Here is a 27,180-nt window from a genome sequence, read left to right as displayed (position 1 = left end):
GGGCGTGGGCGACGGCCGGACGGGTGGCGGAGCAGCCGTCGCGGGGCCTCGCTGCGGCCTCCAGCGCCCGAGTCACGGGGAATGCAGTGGCCCCCGACCCCTGGCGCCTCTGCGTGTCTGGGCTGGGCCTCCTCGCTCGCCTCCTCCACGGCCGCGACGCTCCTGGGCCGAGCCGGCCCGGGCCCCCTCATGGCGGCCAAGTGGTTCAAGGAGTTCCCCCTGAACCTGAAGACCGTGTCGGAGCGGGCCAAGCCCGGGGGCGGCGGCGGCGGCGGCAAACTGCGCAAGAACTCGGAGGCGGGCGGCGCTGGGCCGGGTCCTGGCAAGGGCCGCAAGAACTCGGCGGCCGAGCTGGGGAGCGGCAGGGCCGGCATCGGCCCCAAGGACAGCCGGCTGTCCCGCGACAGCCTGCAGGGTCTGATTCAGGCCGCCGCGGGCAAGGGCCGCAAAAACTCCCGGGCCACAGAGGAGGAGCCCCACCGGGGTGCGACCAAGAGCTCCGGCTGCAGCACCTACATCAACAGGCTCATCAAAGTGGACACTCAGGAGAAGAACGGGAAGAGCAACTACCCCAGTAGCAGTAGCTCCAGCTCTAGCTCCTCTTCCTCCGCGTCCTCTTCCCCTTCCTCCCTGGGGCCTGAGCTGGACAAGGGCAAGATTATTAAGCAGCAAGACACGGTAAGAATACAGCCTCCCTTGTACCACCTCTCAATTGAAGGGGAGCCGCAGGCACCTGCTAAGCCCTAGGCTTCTTTAGACCTAAGAGGTGGTGAGGATAGGTTTCCTAAGGTCCTTTCTCCCTCCACAATTCGGGAACTCCTAAACGACCATTTAAAATCCTTAGACTTTTTTAATTCTTGAAAAATTCTTATTCTAGAGGTGGGGAGCTTTGCAGAAATGTACTGGCCATTGAATTTTGTTAGCAGTTTAGAAGAGTCGTTGAGGCCGGGCGCGGTGGCTCAAGCCTGTAATCCCAGCACTTTGGGAGGCCGAGACGGGCGGATCATGAGGTCAGGAGATCGAGACCATCCTGGCTAACACGGTGAAACCCCGTCTCTACTAAAAATACAAAAACTAGCTGGGCGAGGTGGCGGGCGCCTGTAGTCTCAGCTACTCGGGAGGCTGAGGCAGGAGAATGGCGTAAACCCGGGAGGCGGAGCTTGCGGTGAGCAGATCGGCCACTGCACTCCAGTCCCGGCGACAGAGCAAGACTCTGCCTCAAAAAAAAATGGAATGAATGAAAGGAGAAGAGTCGTTGAATGAGATATTCCTGTTTGGTTACATTTGACCCCTTTATAGATGTAGTTTATTTTAATTTTGATATTCAGGGGAATTGCAAAGCTAGACTTGTGTATGACTTTTATGCTTCTTGAACATAAGGAATGGTAACCTCTCAACTGTGTAAGTATGCATTTCAAAGCTTCAGGAAATGGGTTGACCAACCGCCTTCCCCACTGATTTGGAAGTTCCATCATTTTCTGCAGTTCCACCGAGTAAAGGGTTCCTCGGAGCTTCAGCAAGTCTCCAAGACTGCTGCCCTTTCATTCATTCCATGGGTATTTGTTGTGCAGCCACCGTATGAGAAAAGGGGCACAGGGCATCAGAGACTGTGGGGAATACAGAATATGACAAGAAAATGCTCTCAAGGAGATTACAGATGAGAAGAGAGGCTGTGTCCTGCGACCGACACACTGGAGGTTTTCTGGGTGCTGTCCAGTGTGGAAAAGTTAAGAAAAGGAGTGTGAACATAGGAAGGGACTCCATCCATTCTTGCTGAGTTGAGTTGGTCTGATTTGGTTGTTTTTATCTTCTCTCCGATGTGAAACGGGGAGAGAAAGGAGCTCAAACCGAGATTTCAGACTCCGGTCCAGGCGATCATTTCCTAACATGGGAGCTTTAATATTCTCTTGCCCCGACTTCAAACCTGCTACCTCCCTGGATGAAGTCAAGAGCCCATAATACATGCTATGTATGTCTGCATTGAGCACTTCTATTCATTCCTCCATTCATTTTTTCATGCTGTAAATACAGCATGCCCACCGTGAGCCAGGCACTGAGTGGAGAGCTGTGTAAAGATGGACAGGGACCCAGCTCATATGTTATTCAGTGGTCCACCCGACTGTGTGACTAGATCACAATCACCTTGAAGCCAAGGGCTGAGGTTCATCATCTTAGGTTCCTCACTGTATCTTGCAACTGCAGTACACATGGTGGGTAGTCAAGATAAATGTTTGTTAAGTGAATGGCAGTCGCAGTCACAGTCCCTTGCAGTGGTTGTCTGGTTATTTTTATGGTTGTCACTTCTGGATGTCTGAGGTTTCTGAGACTATTTCCAGGCTGTTTCCTCCTCTTTGCTTCTCCTCATGTATCTGAATTCTCACCAACTCCAGTGTTATTTCTAAACTCTTTGGAGAATGTAACGGAGGTTGTGGAGCAAGGCCTGGAGCTTCCTCCCTGAGAAGGGTCCCCTAACCTCTGGTGTTGTCACACATCACCTCCTCAGGCACCTTCTATTTTTGGAAAGACAGATGCTTTCTGACACAAAATAGGGGATCCCAGATAGGGATCAAAACCCTATCTGGTCTGTAGCCTGTGACAGTCAATTTGCCTATGAATTGTTGAACGAAGAACGCCTACAATACTGTTTAGTACTGACCTATTTCTCATTTATGAAGCCTGTCTCTTTGGAGCTGTAATCTACTCCTTGAGGACAGGAAGGATGCCTTAGGTTTATTTTGACTCCCTCACAGTGCCTAGCCAGTGCTGGTGGATGACTGACTGACTCATTATGACTGTACTGCTCAGCGGATTGAAGTTTGAAAAACTCAATTCATAGGTTATATGGTAAAGCCACATACCCTTTTTGCTGAAAAGCCACGGGTACCCTTCACTTCCCACATCCACCCCTGCCACCCTCTAACTCAGAAAAGGTTTAATGCTTGGGGAAATGAAGGTATAAAGAGCCTTGGGGATAAGTGAAAGAGTTTAGATGAATTGTTGCAAATCAACTATACAACCAAAAAAATCAGGTGTTTGTCTAACTGGGACACATAATCAAGTGCAAAAGCTATCTGGAACTGGTTGTAGAGATTTTGACCTCTTTGGAGATGCAGGAGATGTCAGTAGCCATTTTAATACCATTGCCATTTTGGTTTATGGTGGCCCTTAGCAACTGTCCTCTCTTGTTCTTTTACAGGTCATCATTTTAGAAGACTATGCTGACCCTTATGATGCCAAACGCACAAAGGGTCAAAGGGATGCAGAGAGAGTCGGAGAGAACGATGGTTACATGGAACCATATGATGCACAACAAATGATAACAGGTTTGTAAGCAGGCTCTGCAGAATAGGGACTGAAATCTCACACTCAGTGAGAGTGTTGTAATACAGCAACCTGTGTCTATTGGGGAAGAGGGATAAAACAGTTTAACCAGATCCTGCTGACTTGAAGAAACAGAAGTTAGACCCCAAACTAATGTCAGACTAGGTAACTTCCTTTATGATTTAGTATCCTTCAGAGTTTTAGAATTTAAAGGAGTCTTTAAAGTTTTTCTAGTTCTGTGCAAGATGACATTTATGAGTGCAGATCTGCTCAGAATGTGATGTTGAGTTTTAACATGATTATATACATTTTGGGGCCACTTTCAGAAGCTTTAACATTCATAATGGAAGTCATACATCTTACCAAGGATCTAATACATACTTAAGTGAGTTTAATCTATTAAAAAATGCAAGCATGGCCAGGCACAGTAGCTCATTCATGCCTGTAATCCCAGCACTTTGGGAGAGAGGTGGGCAGATCACATGAGGCCAGGAGTTTGAGACCAGCCTGGCCAACATAGCGAAACCCCATCTCTACTAAAAATACAAAAATTAGCCAGGCATGGTGGTGCGCACCTGTAATCCCACCTATTTGAGGATCTGAGGCACGAGAATCACTTGAACCAGGGAGGAGGAGGTTGCAACAAGCCAAGATCACGCCACTGCACTCCAGCCTGGGCAACAAAGAAAGAAAAAAAAAAAAAAAAAAAAAAGCCCAGGCACAGTGGCTCACGCCAATAATCCCAGCACTTTGGTAGGGTGAAGCGGGAGGATCACCTGAGGTCGGGAGTTTGAGACCAGCCTGACCAGTGTGGAGAAACCCTGTCTCTACTAAAAAAAAAAAAAAAACACACAAAATTAGCCAGGCATGGTGGTGCATGCCTGTAATCCCAGCTACTCGGGAGGCAGAGGCAGGAGAATCGCTTGAACCTGGGAGGTGGAGATTGCAGTGAGCTGAGATCACGCCATTGCACTCTAGCCTGGGCAACAGGAATGAAATTCTGTCTTAAAAAAAAATGCAAATATGATGCAATTCTGCATTTTGTAGTAGAAGACTTTCTCAAGTTCTACAATATTGGAGCCAAAAGTTTAATTACTAAGCAATAATTAACAATCACTGCTGGCCGGGTGTGGTGGCTCATGCCTGTAATCCCAGCACTTTTGGAGGCCGAGGTGGGCGGATCACCTGAGGTCGGGAGTTCGAGATCAGCCTGACCAACATGGAGAAATCCCGTCTCTACTAAAAATACAGCAAATTAGCCAGCATCATGGTGCATGACTGTAATTCCAGCTGTTAGGGAGGCTGAGGCAGGAGAATCGCTTGAACTCGCGAGGCAGAGGTTGTGGTGAGCTGAGATCGTGCCATTGCGCTCCAGCCTGGCCAACAAGAGCGAAATTCTCTCTCAAAAAAAAAAAAAACAAAACTGCTGTAAACCAAGCCATTCAAGGCAAACCACCTAAAACCAAAGACTAATCTTGTAACTTTTCAAGTCAGAACAATTCCAGTTTGTGAGCTAAGCAGTCACTCTGTCATTCTTAGTGTCAAACTTTTCCCTTTTAGTCATAATTAAGTTGATATAAATGATACTTAAATAGAAATAATATAGAGTTATTTGTGAACTTTATGTATTCATGTAGTTTTCCTTAAACATTCTTCCATCCATAATGAAAAATGTAGTTGCTGAGTGCTGACTCAAGGGAGCCTTATTTGAATCTTGTGGGTTTCATGCCTGGGAAGAGTAACTGGTCCCACATGAAAGACTCTGTCTCTTCTGTTTAGAACAGATTGAAGAGCTGTCAAGCTCAGGTTCTGTAAGTATAGTCTCAGAAGAGTTGAGCAGAGGGTCGCGGCAGCACACTGGAAAGGGCCAAGACAGGCTTCAGAATGAAAACGAGCTGGAACAGGAAAGCCTGGCTCCGCTTCCTGCTTCTCTGCTTACAGAGATAAGGCAGTCCGTGTGGGGAGGGTGTACCCTGGCCAGGCTGTGACCCTGAAGGTCACTGGACTGTGACCCCTAATGAAATCTGTGAATGAAAGGAAGTGAAAATGAACTGTCAGAGTTTTAAAAAACATCAGAGCCTTGAAAAGAATAGGGAAAAGGATTTACTTTTACATAAAATTGAGGAAAAGGATTTTCTTAGTTTTATGCTTAATTGTGGTTCACCTTTCTTTGTCCTTGGGTTATTATTCTAATCTTTTTCTTTAACTAAAGTAGGTAGTTTATACCATACATCTGTTTATTTTGAGAGCTGCACTGATAAGAGGGATTTTGCTGTGATTTTATAAAAATGAATATAATTTTGGTGGTTTTTTTGTTTGTTTTTTCATGTAATTCCCACAAGAGCTCTGTAAGCTAGGGGACTACAATGCTCTCCCCCTCGTGACAGGGTGAAAAAAAACAAGATCAAAGGGATTTGGGCTTGCCTGTGTTCAGGAGACGTTTTAAGAGACAGAGCAGGAATTCGCACCCGGATCTCCCACTCCACATTGAGTGGTCTGTCCCCGACACCACATGGCGTTCAGGACACACTTGAAATGCCATATGCAAAACCACCGTAAACTTCACCCATAAGTGAGGCATCTTTCCGCCCAACCAAGAATGTTGTCTTCAGAAGTCAAAATTGTCCAACATGGAATAAATGTAATAATAATCACTAGCATTTAATATTTGAGGGTGTATTAAGTTCCGTGGTCTGTTTTAAACAATTTCTGAAAATAAATTCATTTAGGAATACAAAATTAATATATTCAATTGGCAAATAAATTCAAATTTATTAAAAATCCAAATTACTAACTTTCTAAACTAGTGATCTAAGTATACTTTGCTCTTAACTTTAAAAAAATTTTATTTGTGGATTTTAAAGTTTCTTCATTTCGAATATTTGAAATCAGTGTAGAGACTCTACCTCTTATTCTACCCATAGGTTAGAAGCTGGACAGAATAACAGGAAGTGAGTTTATCGGAAGCTAGAAATAAAAGATTTGCTGCTGGGCTTTTGTTTTTTGTTTTTTAAACCCTTTACTTTTTTATTCAGTTTGCTCCTTGTGTACCTGATTGTCAAGTCCAAGTTCAGAAATTTCCCATCTTTCTTGAGAAACGATAGAGATTTTTTTTTACTTGTTTCAGCATTTCTGGAGATGGAAAGGATTTTAATGAACACAGTTAAACTATGGAGTGGTTAAATCTGTGTTGCCATTCTCTGTATTGCCTTTTTTCTGCCAGTGAAATGGGAATTACAGGCCTGGTTTTAACAGTATCTTAGGTGTGTGGAATACTGCCCATATGTTGTTTTAGAGTACCCAACAAATATTTCTTGGGAGTTTATTTGTTATGTACTAGGCCCTGTCCTGAGCGCTGGGCATACAGGAAACAAGACCCACATGATTTCTGCCCTTGGACCTCACAACCTAAGGGGGAAACAGACCTAACACCAGCAAAGAAAATAAGTCATTGAAAAGCATGATTAAGTGCCATGAAGTTGAGAATAGGAGCCAGCATCTACCTCAGGGGCAGAGGAAACCCAGAGAAGCCCATGGCTTTCCTGTGGCCAAATCGCTATGGGACCCAGGCTCCCTGGGTCCCCCCAAAACTTTACTCTTTTAAAAATTAAGAATTAAGAATTTATGAGTAAATTATCACTGAGATTTATCTAGAGGATTGTTCATAAAAAGATATGACTGAGTACAAGGCAATATTCATATAAACCTCTGTTGTTTTTCTGCTAAATTCACAGGAACATTTCAACTAAATAGTCTAGCTAAAATATTTAGCTAAATATTTAGCAGAAATATTCTACATAGTCTAGCATTAGGAGTTTTAGCCACCACTTTGAAACGTTAGCATTGGACGGGTCTTTAAAAGTTCCCATTGGCTAGTTAGCATGAGGATTCTTTCCTCAGTTGATGTCATACAGCTGTAAATTGAGAGCTTACTAGGTACCAGCCTGGCCAAATTACCTCACTAAATCTTGCAACAACCCTGTAAAGTGTTTTGTTTGTTTGTTGAGACGGAGTCTTGCTGTGTTGCCCAGGCTGGAATGCAATCTCAGCTCACTGCAACCTCTGCCTCCCGGGTTCAAGTGATTCTCCTGCCTCAGCCTCCCAAGTAGCTGGGATTACAGGCACCTGCCACCACACCTGGCTAATTATTGTATTTTTAGTAGAGACAGGGTTTTACCATGTTGGTCAGACTGGTCTCAAACTCCTGACCTCAAGTGATGCTCGTGCCTCGGCCTCCCAAAGTACTGGGATTGCCAGCCACAAAGTGAGCCACCTTGCAAGTGGGTTTCTTTATACAGTTGAGGAAACCTAGGTTCAGAAAGATTAAATAATTTGTCCAAATTACACAACTGAAAATACCATGTCATTCAGCAAGCTGTAGTTTTAGCTTTTGAGCTCCAGTCGAAGATTGTTTTTAAAATTTTATTTTTACTTCCAAATGATTTTGTTGGTTTGTTTAAATAGCCAAATCTAAAAGAGAACCTCACTGTTCGAGTCTCCATTTAAAAAAAAAAAAAAGCTATTATGTCCATCTGGCCAGGCCCAGTGGCTCATGCATGTAATCCTAGCACTCTGGGAGGCCAAGGTGGGAGGATCAGTTGAGACCTGGAGTTCAAGACCAACCTAGCCAACATCATGAGACCCCATCTCTAAAAAAAAAAAAAAAAAAAAATTATGTCCATCTTTGCCTGTGATTTAAACAGAAAAAAACCTTATGGAAAAAAGTGCAAATGAATACTGGTTTTGATTTGTCTTTATTCTCCTTGCTAAATTTCAGGGTTTCTGAATTATACCTGCTTTTGTTCAGATGTTTAGATTTATTCAGTAAGAAAATATTAAAGTGATTTTAAAAGCTTGAGCACTGATCAAAGATGTGAGTAAAAAATTGCCAAACAGCCCTGTTTCTGATGCCAGAAGGAAAATAAGAGTCTTAAGAGGCTCTCAGTTTAATGTTTTGGAAACATGAAATGGATTAAAATGAATTAGGGAAAAAGGCACATTATTTGGAAATTGGAATTAACATTTTACATGAAATCATTTGAGCATAAGGCATGGACTCTGGAGTTGGTAATAACTGGCCTCACCATAACTACTGCATGACTGGTATACCTAGTCAATACAGCCATGAGTTAGACACTCCAGAGACAATTCTATTTTCATAGAGCATTCTGGACTATATAGGGCAATACTTACTGCTAACTACAATTAATTTAGTAAAAGAAAATCTTAGTCTTCTGCTAAGACTTTCTTGTTTTCGTGTGAATGGCATAATTACCTGCGAGTTGGGGATTGAGAAGGGAAAATTTTGGGCCCCTATAATGTTTCACACCAACGAACTGCATGTTTTTAGTAGGTGCAGGTCAGTCCTGAGCTTCAGCCCCAGGCGCAAATGAGTGTTTATCTGCTGCCCGTCCCCTGCATTCTGTTGTCTGCTGTGGTAAATGGCCTCTATCGGCAGCCAGGGTGTAGCTTCCTCTTGCCATTTCCTCCTTCTCAGGCTCGTTTCCTCTTGGAGCCAGCTCTGCACGTCAGGGGCTATTCTCCCTGCAGGAAGGGTCGGCTTGCAGCCCCACAATTGTTTCTGTTTCTATGGCGCCTCAGGTTTGGGGGCAGCCAGGTGTTGGAATGGACTGGAAGGTTACTCCCCTTGAAGGGGGTAGGTGGTATGGGGAGGGGAGGCCTGTGCTCAAGCCCTTTCTCCCCCTAATTAAACATTGATTCAAAAGATGATAGCAGTTTGCAGATTTTGCCTAATCCCAGGATCCTGCAAGAAAGCATTCTCAAGTCCACGCTTTGTGTATCTCCCAGAACTTTAAGTATGGGGAGACTGTCTAAATAGAAGGACCTCATTGCAAAAGTAAAAACTCAAAACACATGTGTAATAACTCAAGATTCTAATCACTATACATCATTTTATTTTATTTTAGGGGAGGTGGGCTGGAGGGCCTGGTGGGAACACTGCCCGTCCACCCTGTACATCATTTTAATCCAAATGTATCGAAATGTCTTTGTGAGCAGGGCTCCTTCTGTCTTAAGGTTGGAATCACCTCTTTTTCCTTTTAGTTTAGCTGGGGCAGAATTGCAGCGAGGACCTTGGGAAAGGGTTTCCCCAGCCTGTGCCAGATGGTCTCAACTGAGTGTAAACTATGATTAGAAACCTAAAAATTCTATTCTATATTCATCCTTCGAACTCCTTTGTGTTTTCTGCTTCCCTTTTCTTAGTTCTTTAGAAAAGTTCCTTTTAAAAAAATTACAGCCTTGTCTTAATTGAACCAAGAACAGAGTATGTTTTTGTTTCTTGTTTTCCATATCTCCGTTTGGAGTAAGCAATGAAGAAGAAAAGCTGTAGGATTGAGAGTCCAGGAACTCAGGAGATGCAGCTCTGACCTCAGACAACCCCAGATACCTGGCCTGGCCTGGGGGTGGGGGCCAGGGACAGTTCTTCCGACTCTTACATTCTGATGTGGAAGTTGTAGACACAAGCAGTACCTTTCTCCTCAGGATGGGACTAGCAATGACAGATAGGCTCTGGAGCACGAGGAAGCAGGATGGGGACTGTGGGCACCCAGGAGGTGTGGAAGTGGTTCTCAGGTTTAGCTGCTCTTTAGAATCACCTGGGGGATTTTTACACTCTGACTCCCACACTGCGCCCCAGACCAATCCAGTCCGAACCTCTGGTGGTTAAAGCAGTATGCGTTAAAGCCCCCAGGTGATTTCAATGAGCTGGCCCTGCACAGAATTTGAGACAGCTGCTGAACAGCCCCTAGTCAGCAGAGAACTATAACCTCAGCCTGTACCTAAGTTTTGCGCTTTTGAATTTGGTGTCTTGATTTTAATAATGTTTCCCGATTTGTTGCCCTCTTTTTGTTATAGAGGTCTTAATGAGTCAGTGGTATTTCTCCACGGCCCATCCCCATGCCTGTTTTGAAGTTACAAATAGAAAGTCTTTCCACTCTTGGTGTCTGTGGCCCTGTGGTCTCTTGAGCCTCTTCCTCCTCACCTGACCCCTCAGCCTTCTTGGCTGGCACCTCTCCTTCCAGCCACCCTTAACTGAAGGAGTCCCAGATTCTGCCTTTGATCCTCTCTCGTTTTCAATCTACCCTCCTTTTCTCTTGTGATTGCTTTCATTCTCACAATATTCACAACGATCCATTTGTTAACCCCTTGACATATTCATCCAGATCCACACTGTCACCTGCCTGGAGACATTCTACAGCTCCCTCCCCTCCCTCTCCTCCCATCCATCCATCCAATCATTATTTAGCACAATGATATGTCCTGCAATAATAAACAAGATATGGTGGTCTCTGCCCTGGCAGACTCCACCAAATTGAAAATACAAATGCGTCAACATATAAATGGATGCCGTGGGAGAAGAGCAGGGTAAGAGTGGGTTGGTCCAGCCTTAGCACCTGATCAACTCTGTGGGTCATCAGAGAAGAAGGTGGGCAGGAAAGGCTTCTCCAGAGAGGAGAAGATGCTGAGTTAGATTGTAAAGGATTGCAAGATTGCCAGGACACCGGTGGGCTCAAGACAGTGTAGTATGCAAGGAACTGTAGAACATTGGTCAGAGCACAGAGTTGAATTGTGGAGAGATGGGGCAGGGTAGTGTCGAGAAATTGGGGAGAAAGACAGTGACCTACTCATATAAGCCTCCCATGCCATTCTAAGTGTTCTTCACTTCTTTTTTTTTTTTTTTTTTGAGACAAAGTCTGGCTCTGTCTCCCGGGCTGGAGTGCAGTGGTGCGATCTCGGCTCGCTGCAACCTCCACCTCCCGGGTTCACACGATTCTCCTGCCTCGGCCTCCCGAGTAGCTGGGACTACAGGCGCCCACCACCACGCCCAGCTAATTTTTTGTATTTTTAGTAGAAACAGGGTTTCACTGTGTTCGCCAGGATGGTCTCAATCTCCTGACCTTGTGATCCGCCCACCTTGGCCTCCCAAAGTGCTGGGATTACAGGCATGAGCCACCACGCCTGGCCTCTTCACTTCTTAAGTAGACAGTCGGGAGCTTATGAGGTGTTAAGAGATGAGATGAGATATCTGCATATAGAAAGTTTCTCCTTGACTATGACCGGGTAGAGGATGGTTTGAAGGCTTCCTGATGGGCGTTTAGAAGAGCCACAAAAATGACACTTCTGTTGGTCTATAATGTAGACTCTGCATCACCAGCTCTGGTTGTTCAGACTCTAGCCATCTCTAAGTCTACCTGGCAAGGCCCCTTGACCCCAGGATGCTCACCACCCTGTGCTTCTAGTTCCTTTTCACTGTGGCTGGCTGGCTGGTTAGCTAGCTAGTAGTTGGTTGGTTTGCATCTGGTCTTTTCCATCTATTTTTATGCCCCAGTTCAGACTGTACCTTTCTGATTTACTCTGTCCTGTACACCATGGTTAGAGTTATCTTCCAGTGAAACACACATGTAATTGTTATTCCTTGCTAAAAAAAAAAAAAAAAAAAACCTTATAATGGTTTTGTATTACATACACAACCGTCTAAACTTTGTGTCCTTACTTTTAAAATGTCTACACCTTGGCACCTGGCTTGCCTATGCTTCCAGCTGCTTGTCTCACTACCCATTGCCTCTCTCCTTTGTGGCCTTCTGGCCTTTAGACTCATCTCTCAGCTCCTCATTATGGAACAAGACCTCTATCGTTCCCACCTCCATATCTTCACTCATGCAGCTTCCTCCACTGGAAATGACCTTCTCTATCAAAGTCAACTCATCTTCCATTTCTCTTCCACTTGGAGTCAATCCAAGTGTAGTGGCTAAAGAATATAGCTTCTAGAGCCCAACTTCCTGCTTCTGAATCCAGGCTTTGGCACTTACTGGTTTAGGCAATTTCCTTAAACTCTTTGTGCTTCAGTTTTCTCTTCTATAATAAATAATGATATCCCATAATCGCAGAGTGATTGTGAAAGTTACTAGACACTTAGAATAGTGCTTCACACATGGTAAGCCATCGATAAATGTTAGCTGCTGAGTTGTTATTACTGGTTTTCCTTGTAACACTTCTTTTACTTTGATTTATCCTGGAGTTATTAGCCCAATACATATTATTTGTAAATGTGTCTGGCTTCCCCCAGTTTATTGAAACTGCATAGGAGTCAAGAATTCTGACTAATGCACGTAAATGCTTTACCTCAGTGAATATGCAGCAGTGCTTTGAATATCCAGACAGTCCCTGACTGTGGTTTGACTTACAATTTTCAACCTTTACAGTGGTGCAAAAGTGATATGCATTCAGTAGAAATTGTACTTTGAGTCGCATACAGCCATTCTGGTGTTTACTTTCAGCATTCAGTAGATTACATGAGATATTCAAAACTTTATTACAAAATGAGCTTTGTGTCAGATGATTGTGTCCAGCTGTGGGCTAATGTGTTCGTTTAAGGTGGGCTAGGCTAAACCATGACACTGAGTAGATTAGATGTATTAAATGCATTTTTGACTTGCAGTCCATTTTATTACAATTCTTTTATCTGGGCTTCCTGACAAGATATCAAAACTGAAGGTGAGCTATACTCAGAGCAGACACCAGAACCTGGAACTTAAGCAGGTCACCCTGAGGCCGCTACTTATAAACTGCAAGTGGCACCCCAGAGGTGTGATTGTCTTCAGATGTAATCTCCTACTCTAAAAGTGGATGCCAGCCAGCGCGGTGGCTCACGTCTGTAATCCCAGCACTTTGGAAGGCCGAGGTGGGCGGATCATGAGGTCAGATCGAGACCATCCTGCCTAACACAGTGAAACCCCATCTCTACTAAAAATACAAAAAAAAAAAAAATTAGCCGGGCGTGGTGGCAGGCGCCTGTAGTCCCAGCTGCTTGGGAGGCTAAGGCAGGAGAATGGCCTAAACCCAGGAGGCGGAGGTTGCAGTGAACTGAGATCTCACCAATGCACTCTAGCCTGGGCGACAGAGCAAGACTCTGTCTCAAAGGAAAAAAAAAAAGTGGATCCCATTATCTGACTCAGGCAGCTGGAGGGAAGAAGTTGTAGGCACCTTCATGTTGCTTTTGTAACACAGCTGAGAAGTAATCAGCCCATCAGGAAATAATCTTGGAGTTATCTGCCACCTTCAGACAGACAGACAGAGGTGCTGAGGTAATTGGGTTAATGAGGCTTTTATGGCACCTTTTATGGCACCTTTGCTTTCAAGGCATTGTGTATGGTATGTGTTTTTCAGAAATTAGACGACGGGGTTCCAAAGATCCCCTAGTGAAGGCTCTCCAGCTGCTTGACGGTCCCTGTGAACCTGCAGAGGGTGGCCTGAAGTCAGAGACCTTGGCCAAAAGACGGAGTTCCAAGGACCTCCTGGGGAAGCCGCCACAGCTGTACGACACTCCCTACGAGCCTGCAGAAGGGGGGCCCAGGGCAGAGGGGAAGGCACGGCCCCCTGACAGCCGGCTGCCTGAGAACGATGAGCGGCCCGCGGCTGAGTATGAGCAGCCGTGGGAGTGGAAGAAGGAGCAGATCGTGCGGGCTCTGTCAGGTGAGGGCGCCAGGCCAGGCCCGCCCCAGTGTGACTTCAGGCTTCCAGCCACCGCACCGGCCCGGCATTTGTTTTTTAACTTGTGGGTACCTTTATATTCCTTTCTCTTCTCAGTGTGCAGCTGTTTTGGAAATGCCTGAAATGACCATTGGAAGAACACACCTGGCTGGGCGGGTGGTTTGTGCCTGTAATCCAAGTCACTTTGGGAGGGCAAGGCAGGCGGATCACTTGACCCCAGGAGTTCAAGATCAGACTGGCCAACATGACGAAACTCCATATCTACTAAAAACACAAAAATGAGCTGGGCCTGGTGGTGGGCACCTATAATCCCAGCTACTGGGCAGGCTGAGACAGGAGAATTGCTTGAACCCAAGAGGTAGGGAGGTTGCAGTGAGCCAAGATCATGCCAGTGCACTCCAGCCTGGGCGACAGAGCAAGATTCTGACTCAAAAATAATAATAATAATAATAATAATAATAATAATAATAATACAAAAGTATAACCAGGCCGGGCGTGGTGGCTCATGCCTGTAATCCTAGCACTTTGAGAGGCTGAGGTGGGCGGATCACTAGGTCAAGAGATGGAGACCATCCTGCCAACATGGTGAAACCCCATCTCTACTAGAAATACAAAAGTTAGCTGGGTGTTGTGGCGCACACCTGTAGTCCCAGCTACAGCTCGAGAGGCTAAGACAGGAGAATTGCTTGAACCTGGGAGGTGGAGGTTGCAGTGAGCTGAGATCGCCCCACTGAACTCCAGCCTGGGTGACAGAGCGAGACTCCGTCTCAAAAAAAAAAAAAAAAAAAAGTATAACCAATGTGAAGGGAGAAGGTAATATATTTGATAACAAGCAATTGGGTCAGTTTTTGTCTTTTTTCTTGTTTTTTGAGACAGGGTCTCACTCTGTCACCCCGGCTGGAGTGTATTGGTGCAATCATGGCTCACTGCATCCTCAGCCTCCTGAGCTCAGGCAGTCCTCTCACCTCAGCCCCCCACAAAGAGCTGGGACTACAGGTGTGTACCACCACTCCCGGATTTTTCTTTAATTTTTTAGAGACGGGGTCTCACTATGCTGCCCAGGTGGGTCTTGAACTCCTGAGCTCAAGTGTTCCTCTCACCTCAGCCTCCCAAAGTGCTGGGATTATAGGCAAGAGCTACTGTGCCCAGCCTGGAGTCAGTTTCATTTGATTTGAGTCGCCTTCTCGGGTACCTGCTCATCTCTCAGTCCTGTACCAGGTGCTGCCGTTTCATCTCCTTCTGTCCAGCCTAGGTGTCATGGCATCTCAGATGTATTATTTGGTAGTCTCTTTCTGTTTCTGAGTTGTCTTTTATTTTTGCTTTTTTATTTCATATTAAAAACTGTTGGTTTGGTTTTATAGGATGGTACACATTCTTGCAAGGATTCATTACCTGTAACTATTACCTGTAACTGTGTTTAATCTTTTATTCTAAACATAGCGAAATGAAAAATAGTTTGACTTTTCTTTTTTTTTTTTTTTTTTTGAGACAGAGTCTCGCTCTGTTGCCAGGCTGGAGTGCAGTGGCGCGATCTCGGCTCACTGCAACCTTTGCCTCCCAGGTTCAAGTGATTCTTCTGCCTCAGTCTCCCAATAGTTGGGACTATAGGCACGTACCACCACGCCCAGCTAATTTTTGTAGTTTTAGTAGAGACGGGGTTTCACCAGGTTAGCCAGGATAGTCTTGATCTCTTGACCTTGTGTTCCACCTGCTTTGGCCTCCTGAAGTGCTGGGATTACAGGCATGAGCCACTGTGCCTGGCCGCAAAACCACAAGTTTTTTAAAAGTCCATGTTGAAATATATTAAAGTGGTTTCCTCTCATAATCTAAAACTGTTTTATACTGATGAATATTTTACAGAAAAAGTGTCTGTATGTGGGATGCTAGCAGTGTGATAAGATATCAAAGACAGCAGGAGCTCAGCTAGCCAGGGTACTTTGCAGTATATTATAGTTAAAGGGGGAAAATGCTTCTTTCCTGAGCCAAGGCAAGCAAGGAGGATTTTTTCCTTTGGAGTTTACATGGATTACCCCAGTGGCCTGCGATGTTAAATGGAGTCTTTCTTCCAGTCCAGTTTGAAGGAGCTGAGCGACCTTCCGTCAAGGAGGAGACAGTGAGGCAGCACCACCGGCAGAAGAGCTGGACCCAGAAGATCCTGAAGCCAGCCCTCTCGGACCACAGTGAGGGGGAGAAAGTGGACCCGGGCCTGCCCCTGGAGAAACAGCCGTGAGTCTCCTCCTCAGACCCTTGTAACAGACAATAGCTGGGAGCTTACTGACAGATTTGTATCGGGGAGCACACTGGCCCATTTCACATGATTATTTTTGTTAATGAATGGTTGCCTGGATGGGGCTTTTAATGAAAACTCATCTTCAAAGCCCAGTGCATTGTGCAAAATGGAAAGTGCACTGCATCTCAACAAGCTCATTGTAAATCTTATTCTTCTGTAGAGAGTGAAAACTGTTGAAATGACACTAGCGCCGTTAACTCACTCTTGTATGATTGATAGGCTTTGTGATCCGGGATCACCCAGATCTGCATTTTGTCTGTTCTGAATGTGAAGTAGGATCTAGTTCAGGCTGTTGCATCTCTGCCAGAAGTTCATTTCAAACAACGCTTTATGGAACGATGCCCAGTCTGGATTTGTATTTTGACACTCATGGTGCCTTTCCCTCTTCCACCCCCATTTTTCAGCTGGTATCATGGTGCCATCAGCCGTGCTGAGGCTGAGAGTCGACTACAGCCCTGCAAAGAAGCTGGTTATCTAGTTCGAAACAGTGAATCAGGGAACAGCAGGTACTCCATTGCCCTAAAGTAAGTAAGCCCCATGGCTTTCCTCATCTCCAAGGGGAAGGAACACTGTGTGAGTCTTCTAGTCAAAAAAGACATACTGTGAAGGTGGTTCACAGGAGTGTGCATTGCAGAAAACAAGAGGCATTTGTTTGGACAATGGAACATGAGACACTCGGATGAGAATGCAAAATTGGTATTGGGTAAATGCCTCCATTATCTATTATGATAATGAAGGTCTTATTGCGTTATCTTTGTGCATTAGTCAATTTGTACCTTACATTACCTAATCTGGAGTAGGTCCTCTCAGTAGAGAAATAATTCCTGATGAAAAGAATTATTTATAACAGGGTAGTACAGTCATTTTTCTTTTATTGCCTAGTATTGGGGACTTTAATAAATAAAGATCCCCATTGATTGTCAAAATGCCAACTGCAATTTTGACACCAGTTTCTTCTGGTAAAGAAGGAAATGCTAACTTGCCTGTTGCTCCCCCGTCTGGTCGTACACAGAAAATTCACTTTTGCCTGGTAGGCCTGGTGGAGTGTGTATCATGGAAATTCTCACTGCTCTGTGAGTTCAGTGGCCCTGTATTGGAGGATCATTGTCAAGAGCTCTAACAGCATTTCCTTCCTGAGGAAGCTGAGCCCCTGCAGCTGAAACAATCAGGCTGGAGAAGAACAGAGTGGGGCGGGGGAGTTGAGCAATATGGCTCAGAGAATGGGATAGGCCACCAGATATACAATACCAGGAATAGCTCGACTATGTTCCTGAAATTGGTGCTTGTGGATTAAATCTTTGAGCTTTCTGTGCCAGCTTTCATTTTAAACGACCAGGAATGGTCTTTCCAGATGCGAGGGGAGGAAATGGTTATTATTATTATTTATGTGTCCTTTTTGGGAAAAAAAGGGAAGAAGAACCCTTACATATGTCCTTTTAGCTGTGGTGAGAAGGATGAGTTTTTTTTGTTTTTTTGTTTTTGAGGTTGAGTCTGACTGTTGCCTAGGCCAGAATGCAGTGGCATAATCTTGGCTCACTACAACCTTTGCCTCCTGGGTTCAAGTGATTCTCCTGCCTCAGCCTCCCAAGTAGCTGGGATTACAGGTGCCTGCCACCACACCTGGCTAATTTTTTTGTATTTTTTTTTTTTTTTTTTTTTTTGAGACAGAGTCTCGCTCTGTCACCCAGGCTAGAGTGCTGTGGCCGGATCTCAGCTCACTGCAAGCTCCGCCTCCCAGGTTCACGCCATTCTCCTGCCTCAGCCTCCCGGGTAGCTGGGACTACAGGCGCCGCCACCTCGCCCAGCTAGTTTTTTGTATTTTTTAGTAGAGACGGGGTTTCACCGTGTTAGCCAGGATGGTCTCGATCTCCTGACCTCGTGATCCGCCCGTCTCGGCCTCCCAAAGTGCTGGGATTACAGGCTTGAGCCACCGCGCCCGGCCTTTTTTTGTATTTTTTAGTAGAGATGGGGTTTTACCATATTGGCCAGGCTGGTCTTGAACTCCTGACCTCAAGTCATTTGCCCACTTCGGCCTCCCACAGTGCTGGGATTACAGGCCTGAGCCACCATGCCCAGCCGAGGATTAGTTTCTCTCTCACCTTAGTAGCCTCGTGCTTGGGCGTAAGCACGGGTTTTGCAATTTGAGGGCTAGAAGGGACTTGGCATTCTTTTTGTTTTCTTTGTTCCAGTACCTGATGACTCATATGTAATAAGGATAAACCACTCAAGGATTACATGCATTTAGACTGAAATTTCTGAGAGCTCCACTAGAGTGTCAAATGCATTTCTGTGTGTGTAGAACCATTCCGGGAATGGATGAGAACCTATCAACCTAGTGTGAATCTGGCTGCAATTGTTTCCAGTTGGGAGGGATCCTCTGCCCACTCATTCATGTCTCCTTGATTTTTATTCTAGGACTAGTCAAGGATGTGTCCACATCATAGTGGCTCAGACCAAAGACAACAAATACACACTGAATCAGACAAGCGCTGTGTTTGACAGCATCCCTGAAGTGGTACACTATTATTCCAATGAAAAGTTGCCTTTCAAAGGGGCAGAACACATGACTTTACTCTACCCCGTGCACAGCAAGCTTCACTAAGGTTCAGCCACTGCAAGCCCTGGGCCTCTGGCACCTGCAAGGGCACCATCAGCGCACAACCAGCATCTCAGAGGACAAGGCTGGACTAGCAATTGCTAGAAAATGGGAGTCTTCCTTGAAAAGTCGGAGTCTTTTGTTTTGTTTTGTTTTGTTTTGTTTTGTTTTGTTTGAGACAAAGTCTCACTGTGTCGCCTAGGCTGGAGTGCAATGGCGCAGTCTTGGCTCACTGCAACCTCTGCTGAGTTCAAGCCTTTCTCCTGCCTCAGCCTCCCAAGTAGCTGGGACAATTAAGTGCGCGCCACCACTCCCAGCTAATTTTTTGTTTTGTATTTTTAGTAGAGACGGGGTTTCACCATGTTGGTCAGGCTGGTCCCAAACTCCTGACCTCAAATGATGCACTCACCTCAGCCTCCCAAACTGCTGAGATTACAGGCATGAGCCACCGTACCTGGCCAAGCCTTTGGTCTTAAAGTGATTCCATGACACTTTGTTTCTGACCTGTCCCTTGTTTCCTTGCTAAGTAGTTCTACAATAAGAAATCATGATTTGGCTGTTGCCTCCAGCTCTGGAGTTTGGCATTCTTTTTATGGTGTGACCCTCAGGAAAGTTCAGTCAAGAGTTCAGGAGCATCAGAGTTCTCCAGAAATGTGCCTACTTATTCCTGGAATACCTGGTCTCTAAACAAACCAACAAAAAATCCATGTGGCTTTTTCACACGATGGTGCGGACTGGAAGAGTATGTTATATCGGACTCATTAATGGGGAAATAAATGAGCGGTAGAAAGTGCGAATGACAGGCAAGAAGGTTGTATTTTTCCCTCAGAAGTCGTAATTCAGCTTTAGAGTTCATGGAAATTCACAACTTCAGAGTGTGGCCTAAGGATTATTTTGTTGGTCAGCCTTTCCAAGAAAGTGTGTGTTCTCTCAATCTCTATGGATTTTTCTCATTTTTTAGCAAATCAATGAGATAAGCATAAATAGGAAGATATCCCAGGTTTAAGTATCACCAATATTGTTAAGCATTGGCATCATTATTAGAATTCTGAATTATAGAATAAAAGGTACAACAAAGATTGCATTTCTGAATTTTAAAATTCTGGAAATTTGCAAAGCTCCACAACTGTTTTCTTACTGAATTCATTATATAACTTCTGTGTCTTTTGTTTCATCATCATTGGGCATTTTAGTTGCTGTGGAATAATTTTTAATTTTTGTCTCTAAAATTAGATTTGCTTTGTGTTTGTAGTAAATTTTTTAAAAATACAACCCTGAAATCTGATTGTACGAACTGGGTCTCTAAAGCCCACAAAGATTCTCTCATTCTGAACTGAACAGACTGCCTTGTCCTTTACAGAAGTGTTTGAAAAGACCTGGAGGTTTTCTCTTAAATACCGTTACTTAAGATTCATAGTATTAGGATCTTTATGATTTATCATGAGCTTATATCACCAGTATATTTACTGTGAAAAGAAACCATGGGAATGGCACACTGTGAGAAGAGTACTATGGTGAATGGCTCCAGAATTAAAATTCAGCAGATGTGTCTGTATTCTGGGGTTGGTCACTTGGGTCTCAAAACTGCCCCATATGCAAATGTACTGACTGTCATCAATCAAAAGTTAACCTTTGTAGCTTATAAATACACACAAAATGTTGATTTGGTTAATTTTTTAGGAAAGTATACCCTTCTAGTTATTAGTTATATTTGACTATAAGATTTAGAGGTTAGTAAATTTTTGCTTCTTTATTCAGATAAGATCTCAGCCAAAAGGTTGTGTGATCCTTGATTTTAAAAATGTAAGAGGAACTTTTCCTCACTGGAACACAGTGATTTTATTAATAAAGAATATAGGCTGGGTGTGGTGGCTCATGCCTGTAATCCCAACAATTTGGGAGCCTGAGGCGGGCAGATCACCTGAGGTCAGGAGTTCTGACACCAGCCTGGCCAACATGGCAAAACCCCACCTCTACAAAAAATACAAAAATTAGGCCAGGCACGGTGGCTCACACCTGTAATCCTAGCACTTTGGGAGGCCCAAGCAGGAAGATCATTTGAGGTCAGGAGTTTGAGACCAGCCTGGCCAACATGGTGAAACCTCGTCTCAACGAAAAATACAAAAATTAGCTGGGCATGGTGGTGGGTACCTGTAGTCCCAGCTACTTGGGAGGCTGAGACATGAGAATCACTTGAGGCACGAAAATCACTTGAGCCCAGGAGGTAGAGGTTGTAGTGAGCCAAGATCATGCCACTGCACTCCAGCCTGGGTGACAAGAGTGAAACTCCATCTCGGAAAAAAAAAAAAAAAAAAAATTAGCCTGGCCTGGTGGTGGATGCCTGTGGTTCCAGCTATTCAGGAGGCTGAGGTAGGTGGATCACTTGAGCCCAGAAGGTCAAGGCTGCAGCGAGCTGTGATCACACCACTGCACTCCAGCCTGAGTGACAGAGTGAGACCCTGTCTCAACAAGCAACCAACCAACCAGACGGAATGTTTTTTTCAGATACTGATAGAATGTTTTAAATGTGTATTGGTTCATTTACTATATCTTTAGTGTAAGATTTTAAAAGGTTTTTTCAGCATCCATTCAACAAATATTTATTATCGTCTTTATACAAATTATTCATTGTGTTAAACTTATCTTTAGTTTAACATTCTAGAAATGAAACCTTTTTACTTAACCTTATTGTACAAAGGGAATACAGCAGTTATTCTAATTTTAATAAATGCTAAAAGCTTTATACAATTTTTCTTTGTGCACTAAATGATTTTTGGCCCATACCCAGCAACTGTGATGAATGTATAATGAAGTAACATTTTGAAAACAGGCCAGATACATTAAGTATTTATTGAGCTTCTATCATATGCCCAGTATTGTGCTGCTTCTATACTGTTTCTCTGTGACAAGTCATACTATATTCTTTATAGAATTAAAAGTAGAGGAGAGGCAGAGTTTATATATTGTCCAGTTGCTTTACAGTTGTACAGGAGGTTGTAAGAAGAAATACAGTAAATTAGTGGGAGGTGGGGGGGTTAGTGAGCTACTGTTTTCTTCTTGAGGTTGTGACACAAGCTGACAAAAGCCAGGGAGTTCACAGCTGTGTGGTGGCACAAAGTTCCATATGTTCTAAAAACAATTAGACCCAGCAGGGTATCCCTAATGGCTTCCTTGTTAAGCCTCCCTGGCCAGCTGATCTGAAGCTCTGTGACATGTTCTCTGAGCTCTGAATGCTTTGGCTTTTGTCATTTTGTCTTGAGACAAGTATTTTCCTGTAGTCCTCATTGCTTTGAGTTACTCCATCTCCCAGGATATTCTCTCGTGAGAAGAATGTCTTTTAGTGAATTTGCCTTGAATTTAGCATTCATAAAGCTGGTGTCAGTGTTGTTCTTACTCACACCTCTTTTAAAAAATACTCTGCTTGTGATGACTGGGCAAGTTCATTTGGTTAGTTTCAGGCCTGTAAGAATAGAGAGTAAAGGACCTTGTTATTTACTTTGATACCATAGTTGTATCTATCAGGATGGCCTGCAAACCACTGGCCTTGTGTGTATTTAAGCTAGAAATAAAATAATGGAGAAATGTTAATATGTCTACAAAAAGGTAAATATTGATATACCTACTCTCTGTTGGGGGCAGAAGTGTCATTTCAAGTTATTCAAAGCACTTTCTGAAGCATTTTAGAAAGCCTTTATTCTTTGCTGTTGGAAGTCTCCGTTCTTTGCAGAATTGGTATTTGTGTACTAGCCTCTGCCACAGGATGGAGAGGTGGGCAGGTAGTTGATAGGGCAGTCAGGAGTTTTTGAGGCAGGTGGGAAATTGTCCTAATTTGTTAATTGGATTATGTAACTCTGTTACTAGTCTGTTATTGGCTGTTGTTATTGGATGCATCTTGATACTCAGAAGAACAACTGTGAGGCATTCTTCAGTTGCTTGTCAAGTGGGGTTAGTTTCTGTTCTATCAGATGCCCTTTTTCAGTCAAAGGTTAGCTCCTTGTTTCTGCCTCCTTCCAGGGTCCAGGAAGTGCAGTGATGTCGCTTTCATTTCCCTTCCCTGCACATCCTTGACACTCAGCAGGATTGCACTGAAACCCTTCTCAGATCTCTCGTTCATTAGTTGTCTCCTATTTTTCCATAACGAGCACTAGTTTGGCCTTATGACCTGGTTAGAATCGCTCTTCTGTATTCTCCCTTCTAATTTTTGTACTCCACCGACTTGGACTTAGATAAACTTGGCCTGCTGTGCAGTGGGCCTTCTCTTCAACTTACCCTCCTTCACCACTGACCCTGTGTGAAGAAAGATGGTGCGTTACTGCCATCTAATGGAAAGAGAGAAAACTGCAGGTGGGAAAAGCAGCTGTGCATTTAAGGGTAAAGCTTTCTGATACAGTCCAGAAAGGGGAAAATGATGACACAGCAGTTGCCATCTTGAAAAATGCCCTTTCCTGCAGAAAGGGTGCTTTGAAGCCTAATACAACTATCATCACAAGGTCCCTGGACTAGGGCTGGATCGTGTAATTTAGAATCGCAAATTGTATTTTAATGAATATGCTGGCAACAGAATCATTGAGACAGGCGTCTCATTTTGTCAAGTTCTTAGCCGTTCAGTTTGTCAGGGGCTTTAATATTTTAGATATCAACTAACACATAGTTTCAACTTTTAAAAATATTTGAAGATTGTATGTAATATAGGTGCCTATCTGTAGTGCCTTAGTAATTTATATCAGAAATATTTTATAAAATTTCTGGTTGTATTGCAGTAGCCAATACAGGCTTCATGCCCTCCTGAAGATAGTTTCCTCTGAAATGTAACTTTAAATAAACATTATTCCAAGAAAGCTACAGTGGTTTTGCTTAATTCAGTTAGCTCTGAGAATCATCTTCCTTCAGAAAAAGACTTCCCATGGTAAGAGCTACAGCAGAGTTTCATTTGCAATCACCGTTAATGAAATATAGAAACACCATGATGGAACATAACCAGCAGAATTCGATCTTTTCTTTCCTCTTTCACATTTAGAGCCCTTCTATTATGTTTTCTTTCCAAGTAAAATAGTAATACAGGGATGTTTTACTCCCATTTCCTTGGCCCATCTCTTCCTGAGTCGAAAGTTAGTGCACTGGTTCTCATCCCTCACTAGATAGAAGATTTGGGCTCTGCTTCTGTTTTTATCAGTTTGTTATTAATACAAATGCCCCATGCCATCTGTGGGATGCCCTAAGTCTGTTGCAAAGTTCAAAACCCTATTTTAAAAAAAATTCTACCAGGTGATTTGGATACACAGCCAATGGTGGAGAAACCCTGTTAGAAGCTCCTATTTGGAAATGCACAAATAAATTCACGTGAGGTCCTAGAAGGGCATACTGTAGAGTCTGCTGTCAAAAAGTTTTCCCCTGAAAATTCCTGTTTAGCATGGTATCAAGTTTTTAACTTCCATTAAACATTTATATAAGTTGCCACCAGGTGGAACAAGTGCCTATTGTTTTTTCCCCATCTGGTTTAAGAGAAGAGGAAGTTCGCATTAAGCAATGCTGCTGCCAACCACCACCTGAGCAATTGAGAGTAATGGTTTTCAGAATTCAGATTGAACACATGTTTACAAGCACCCAAGGTTTGGGTGTTGAATGTTGCATTCTGACCCTGTGAAAGGCCAAGATGTAAGTAGTGAGAATAGACTCTCTCCGCACCAGGTGTGCTGCTGGACAAATGCTTTTCATCGTAACAGCGTCTCATTTTAACCCGCCACAACTCAGCCAGGTGGGAAGTTGGTTTTTCACATAAAGACACGGGTGCTTAGAATGATGAAATGACTTGTCCTGGGTCAGTCATAGAGTAAGTGGTAGAGCCCAGACTGTGGCCCAGGTCTCACTCTAGAGTGGCTTTTTTTTTTTTTATGGTTCCATTTAAAAACAAAACATACACTGAGCTGTCTATTCATTTTCTTCACTGCAGAGCCTGGCCTTGGGAGTGGTGACTGGTGGCCCACGGAGCTGCTCGCTCCACAATGGCCTTGTGGTTCTGGAGGAAACATTGTGAGCAATCTCAGCTCAGTATAATTTGTTGCACATCAGCAGCACTTCACTTCCAGCTCCTTGACCTTGTAGACCAGGAATTTCTGGAAGCCACTGGGCAGCGTGTGCTTCATTATCTTGCTACTCCCGTAACTGATGCTGGCAATACAGGGGAGTATCATTCAGCCTCAACAAGGAAGGGAATCCTGACAAAGCCTACAGCATGAATGAACCATGAGACCATTATGCTGAGTGAAACCAGTTGGTCACAAAAAGACAAATACTGTATGATTCCACTTACATGAGGTACCCAGTCACATTCATAGAAAGTAGTGGGGAAAAAGGAAATGGGGAGTTGTTTAATGAGTGCAGTTTTTCTTTTCTTTTCTTTTCTTTTTTTTTTTGGAGGCAGGCTGTAGCTCTGTCGCCCGTGCTGGAGTGCAGTGGCGCAATCTCAACTCACTGCAACCTCTACCTCCCAGGTTCAAGCAGTTCTACTGCCTCAGCCTCCCAAGCACTACAGGCATGCGCCACAATGCCCAGCTAATTTTTGTATTGTTAGTAGAGACAGGGTTTCACCATGTTGGCCAGGCTAGTCTCAAACTCGTGACCTCATGTGATCCACCTGCCTTGGCCTCCCAAAGTGCTAAGATTATAGGCACGAGCCACCACGCCCAGCTCAGAGTTTCTGCATGAAATAATGAAAAGTCCTGGAGATTGGTTGCACAACAATATGAATGTAGTTATTCATGACACTGCTGAACTGCACACTTAGAAATGGCTAACATAGGCCAAGCATAGTGGCTCGTGCCTGTAAGCCCAGGGCTTTGGGCCAAAGTAGGTGGATCACTTGAGCCCAGGAGTTCGAGACCAGCCCAGGCAACATAGTGAAACCTCATCTCTTATAAAAAAAAAATTAAAATAGGTGGTTAAGATGGTAAATTTGGCCAGGCACAGTGGCTCAAGCCTGTAATCCCAGCACTTTGGGAGGCCGAGACGGGCGGATCACGAGGTCAGGAGATTGAGACCATCTTGGCTAACCTGGTGAAACCCTGTCTCTACTAAAAATACAAAAAACTAGCTGGGCGACATGGCGGGTGCCTGTAGTCCCAGCTACTCGGGAGGCTGAGGCAGGAGAATGGCGTGAACCCGGGAGGCGGAGCTTGCAGTGAGCTGAGATCCGGCCACTGCACTCCAGCCTGGACGGCAGAGCGAGACTCCGCCTCAAAAAAAAAAAAGATGGTAAATTTTATGTTAATGCATTTCTTACCACACACACACAGAAATGCCAGTCTGTTATCTTACAATGGAAATGCATCTAGCAGACTGCACATTCAGGTCACCTGTGTAATCAGTGTGCTCTCTACCCATAGAGGGGCCACATGTACTCAGAGCAAGGGAAATAGGAATTGCGTTTTCGGTATCCACCTCCACGTCCAGGACAATCCTCTGCTGGGTCTGGCAAGTTGTGTGCATGGACTTAGGCAGCCTTTCCCCTGCTTGGGAGAGGCTCTGCCTGTAGAGCTGGGTAGTGTGAAGTCCTTCAGGTCATTTAAGCTCTGATAAACATACCTTGAGGAGATTCAGTCTGAGGCATGAGGTTATCATTTCCAGAATCCACAGGTAGCACCAGAATTACTTCCCCTTTGTGAATCATGTAGTATGAATCACTGTAATATCTTGATTCAAATTTAAAATACTTCCTACATGACATTTTTAAATGGTTGCCTTCTAATTTATGTGCATAAATAAACAGGTTTACTAATTTGGATTGAGGGAAAGATAAATTATTACTTGATGAGCACATAAAAGCCAATTTGTTGATCAAGCTATCGACCAGCATGTTGGTAAGAAACATATTGTACTTAAAAGATAAGAAAGGTGTGGATTATTTCAGATTGCTTTAATTTTTTTTTTTTTTTTTTTTTTTTTTTGAGATGGTGTGGATTATTTTGGATCGCTTTACTTTTTTTTTTGAGACAGAGTCTTACTCTGTCACCTAGGCTGGAGTACAGTGATGCAATCTTGGCTCACTGCAACCTCTGCCTCCTGGGTTCAAGCCTCAGCCTCCTGAGTAGGTGGGATTACAGGCGCCCACCACCACACCTGGCTAATTTTTGTATTTTTAGTAGAGACAGGGTTTCACTATGTTGGCCAGGCTGGTCTTGAACTCCTGACCTTGTGATCTGCCTGCCTCAGCCTCCCAAAGTGCTGGGATTACAGGTGTGAACCACCATACTCGGCCTTATTTTACTTTATTTTTGAGACAGGGTCTTCTCTGTTGCCCAGGCAGGAGTGCAATGGTGTGATCATGGCTCACCACAACCTTGACTTACCAGGCTCAAGCATTTCTCCCATCTCAACTTCCCAAGTAGCTGGGAGCACAGGTGTATGCCGCCACACCTGGCTGATTTTTTGATTTTTTGTAGCGACAAGGTCTCACTCTATTGCTTAG

General features: G+C 44.2%; 1 protein-coding gene across 1 annotated transcript; it reads left to right on the top strand.

Annotated features, from left to right (window-relative positions):
- On the top strand, positions 1 to 18,842 carry SHE (Src homology 2 domain containing E). The gene is made up of 6 exons (XM_023213857.1): positions 1 to 678; positions 3,197 to 3,323; positions 13,507 to 13,812; positions 15,900 to 16,056; positions 16,525 to 16,644; positions 18,536 to 18,842. Exons 1-6 carry the CDS (start codon positions 82 to 84, stop codon positions 18,720 to 18,722), a joined length of 1,494 nt encoding a protein of 497 aa, XP_023069625.1. The 5' UTR covers positions 1 to 81; the 3' UTR covers positions 18,723 to 18,842.
- The last annotated feature ends 8,338 nt before the right edge of the window (positions 18,843 to 27,180 follow it).

The sequence above is a fragment of the Piliocolobus tephrosceles genome, chromosome 1 (assembly GCF_002776525.5).
Source record: "Piliocolobus tephrosceles isolate RC106 chromosome 1, ASM277652v3, whole genome shotgun sequence".
Taxonomy (NCBI): Eukaryota; Metazoa; Chordata; class Mammalia; order Primates; family Cercopithecidae; genus Piliocolobus; species Piliocolobus tephrosceles.
Note: the sequence above shows the minus strand (reverse complement) of the source record. Positions and strands in the feature narration are given on the sequence as shown.

What these genes read in the sequence shown, in the direction of transcription:
- SHE (XM_023213857.1), top strand. Translation starts at nt 82, where the DNA reads ATGCAGTGGCCCCCGACCCCTGGCGCCTCTGCGTGTCTGGGCTGGGCC. An exon ending in GATCGTGCGGGCTCTGTCAG is followed by an intron (nt 13,813 to 15,899) that starts GTGAGGGCGCCA and finishes TCTTTCTTCCAG; the next exon opens with TCCAGTTTGAAGGAGCTGAG. An exon ending in CTGCCCCTGGAGAAACAGCC is followed by an intron (nt 16,057 to 16,524) that starts GTGAGTCTCCTC and finishes CCCATTTTTCAG; the next exon opens with CTGGTATCATGGTGCCATCA.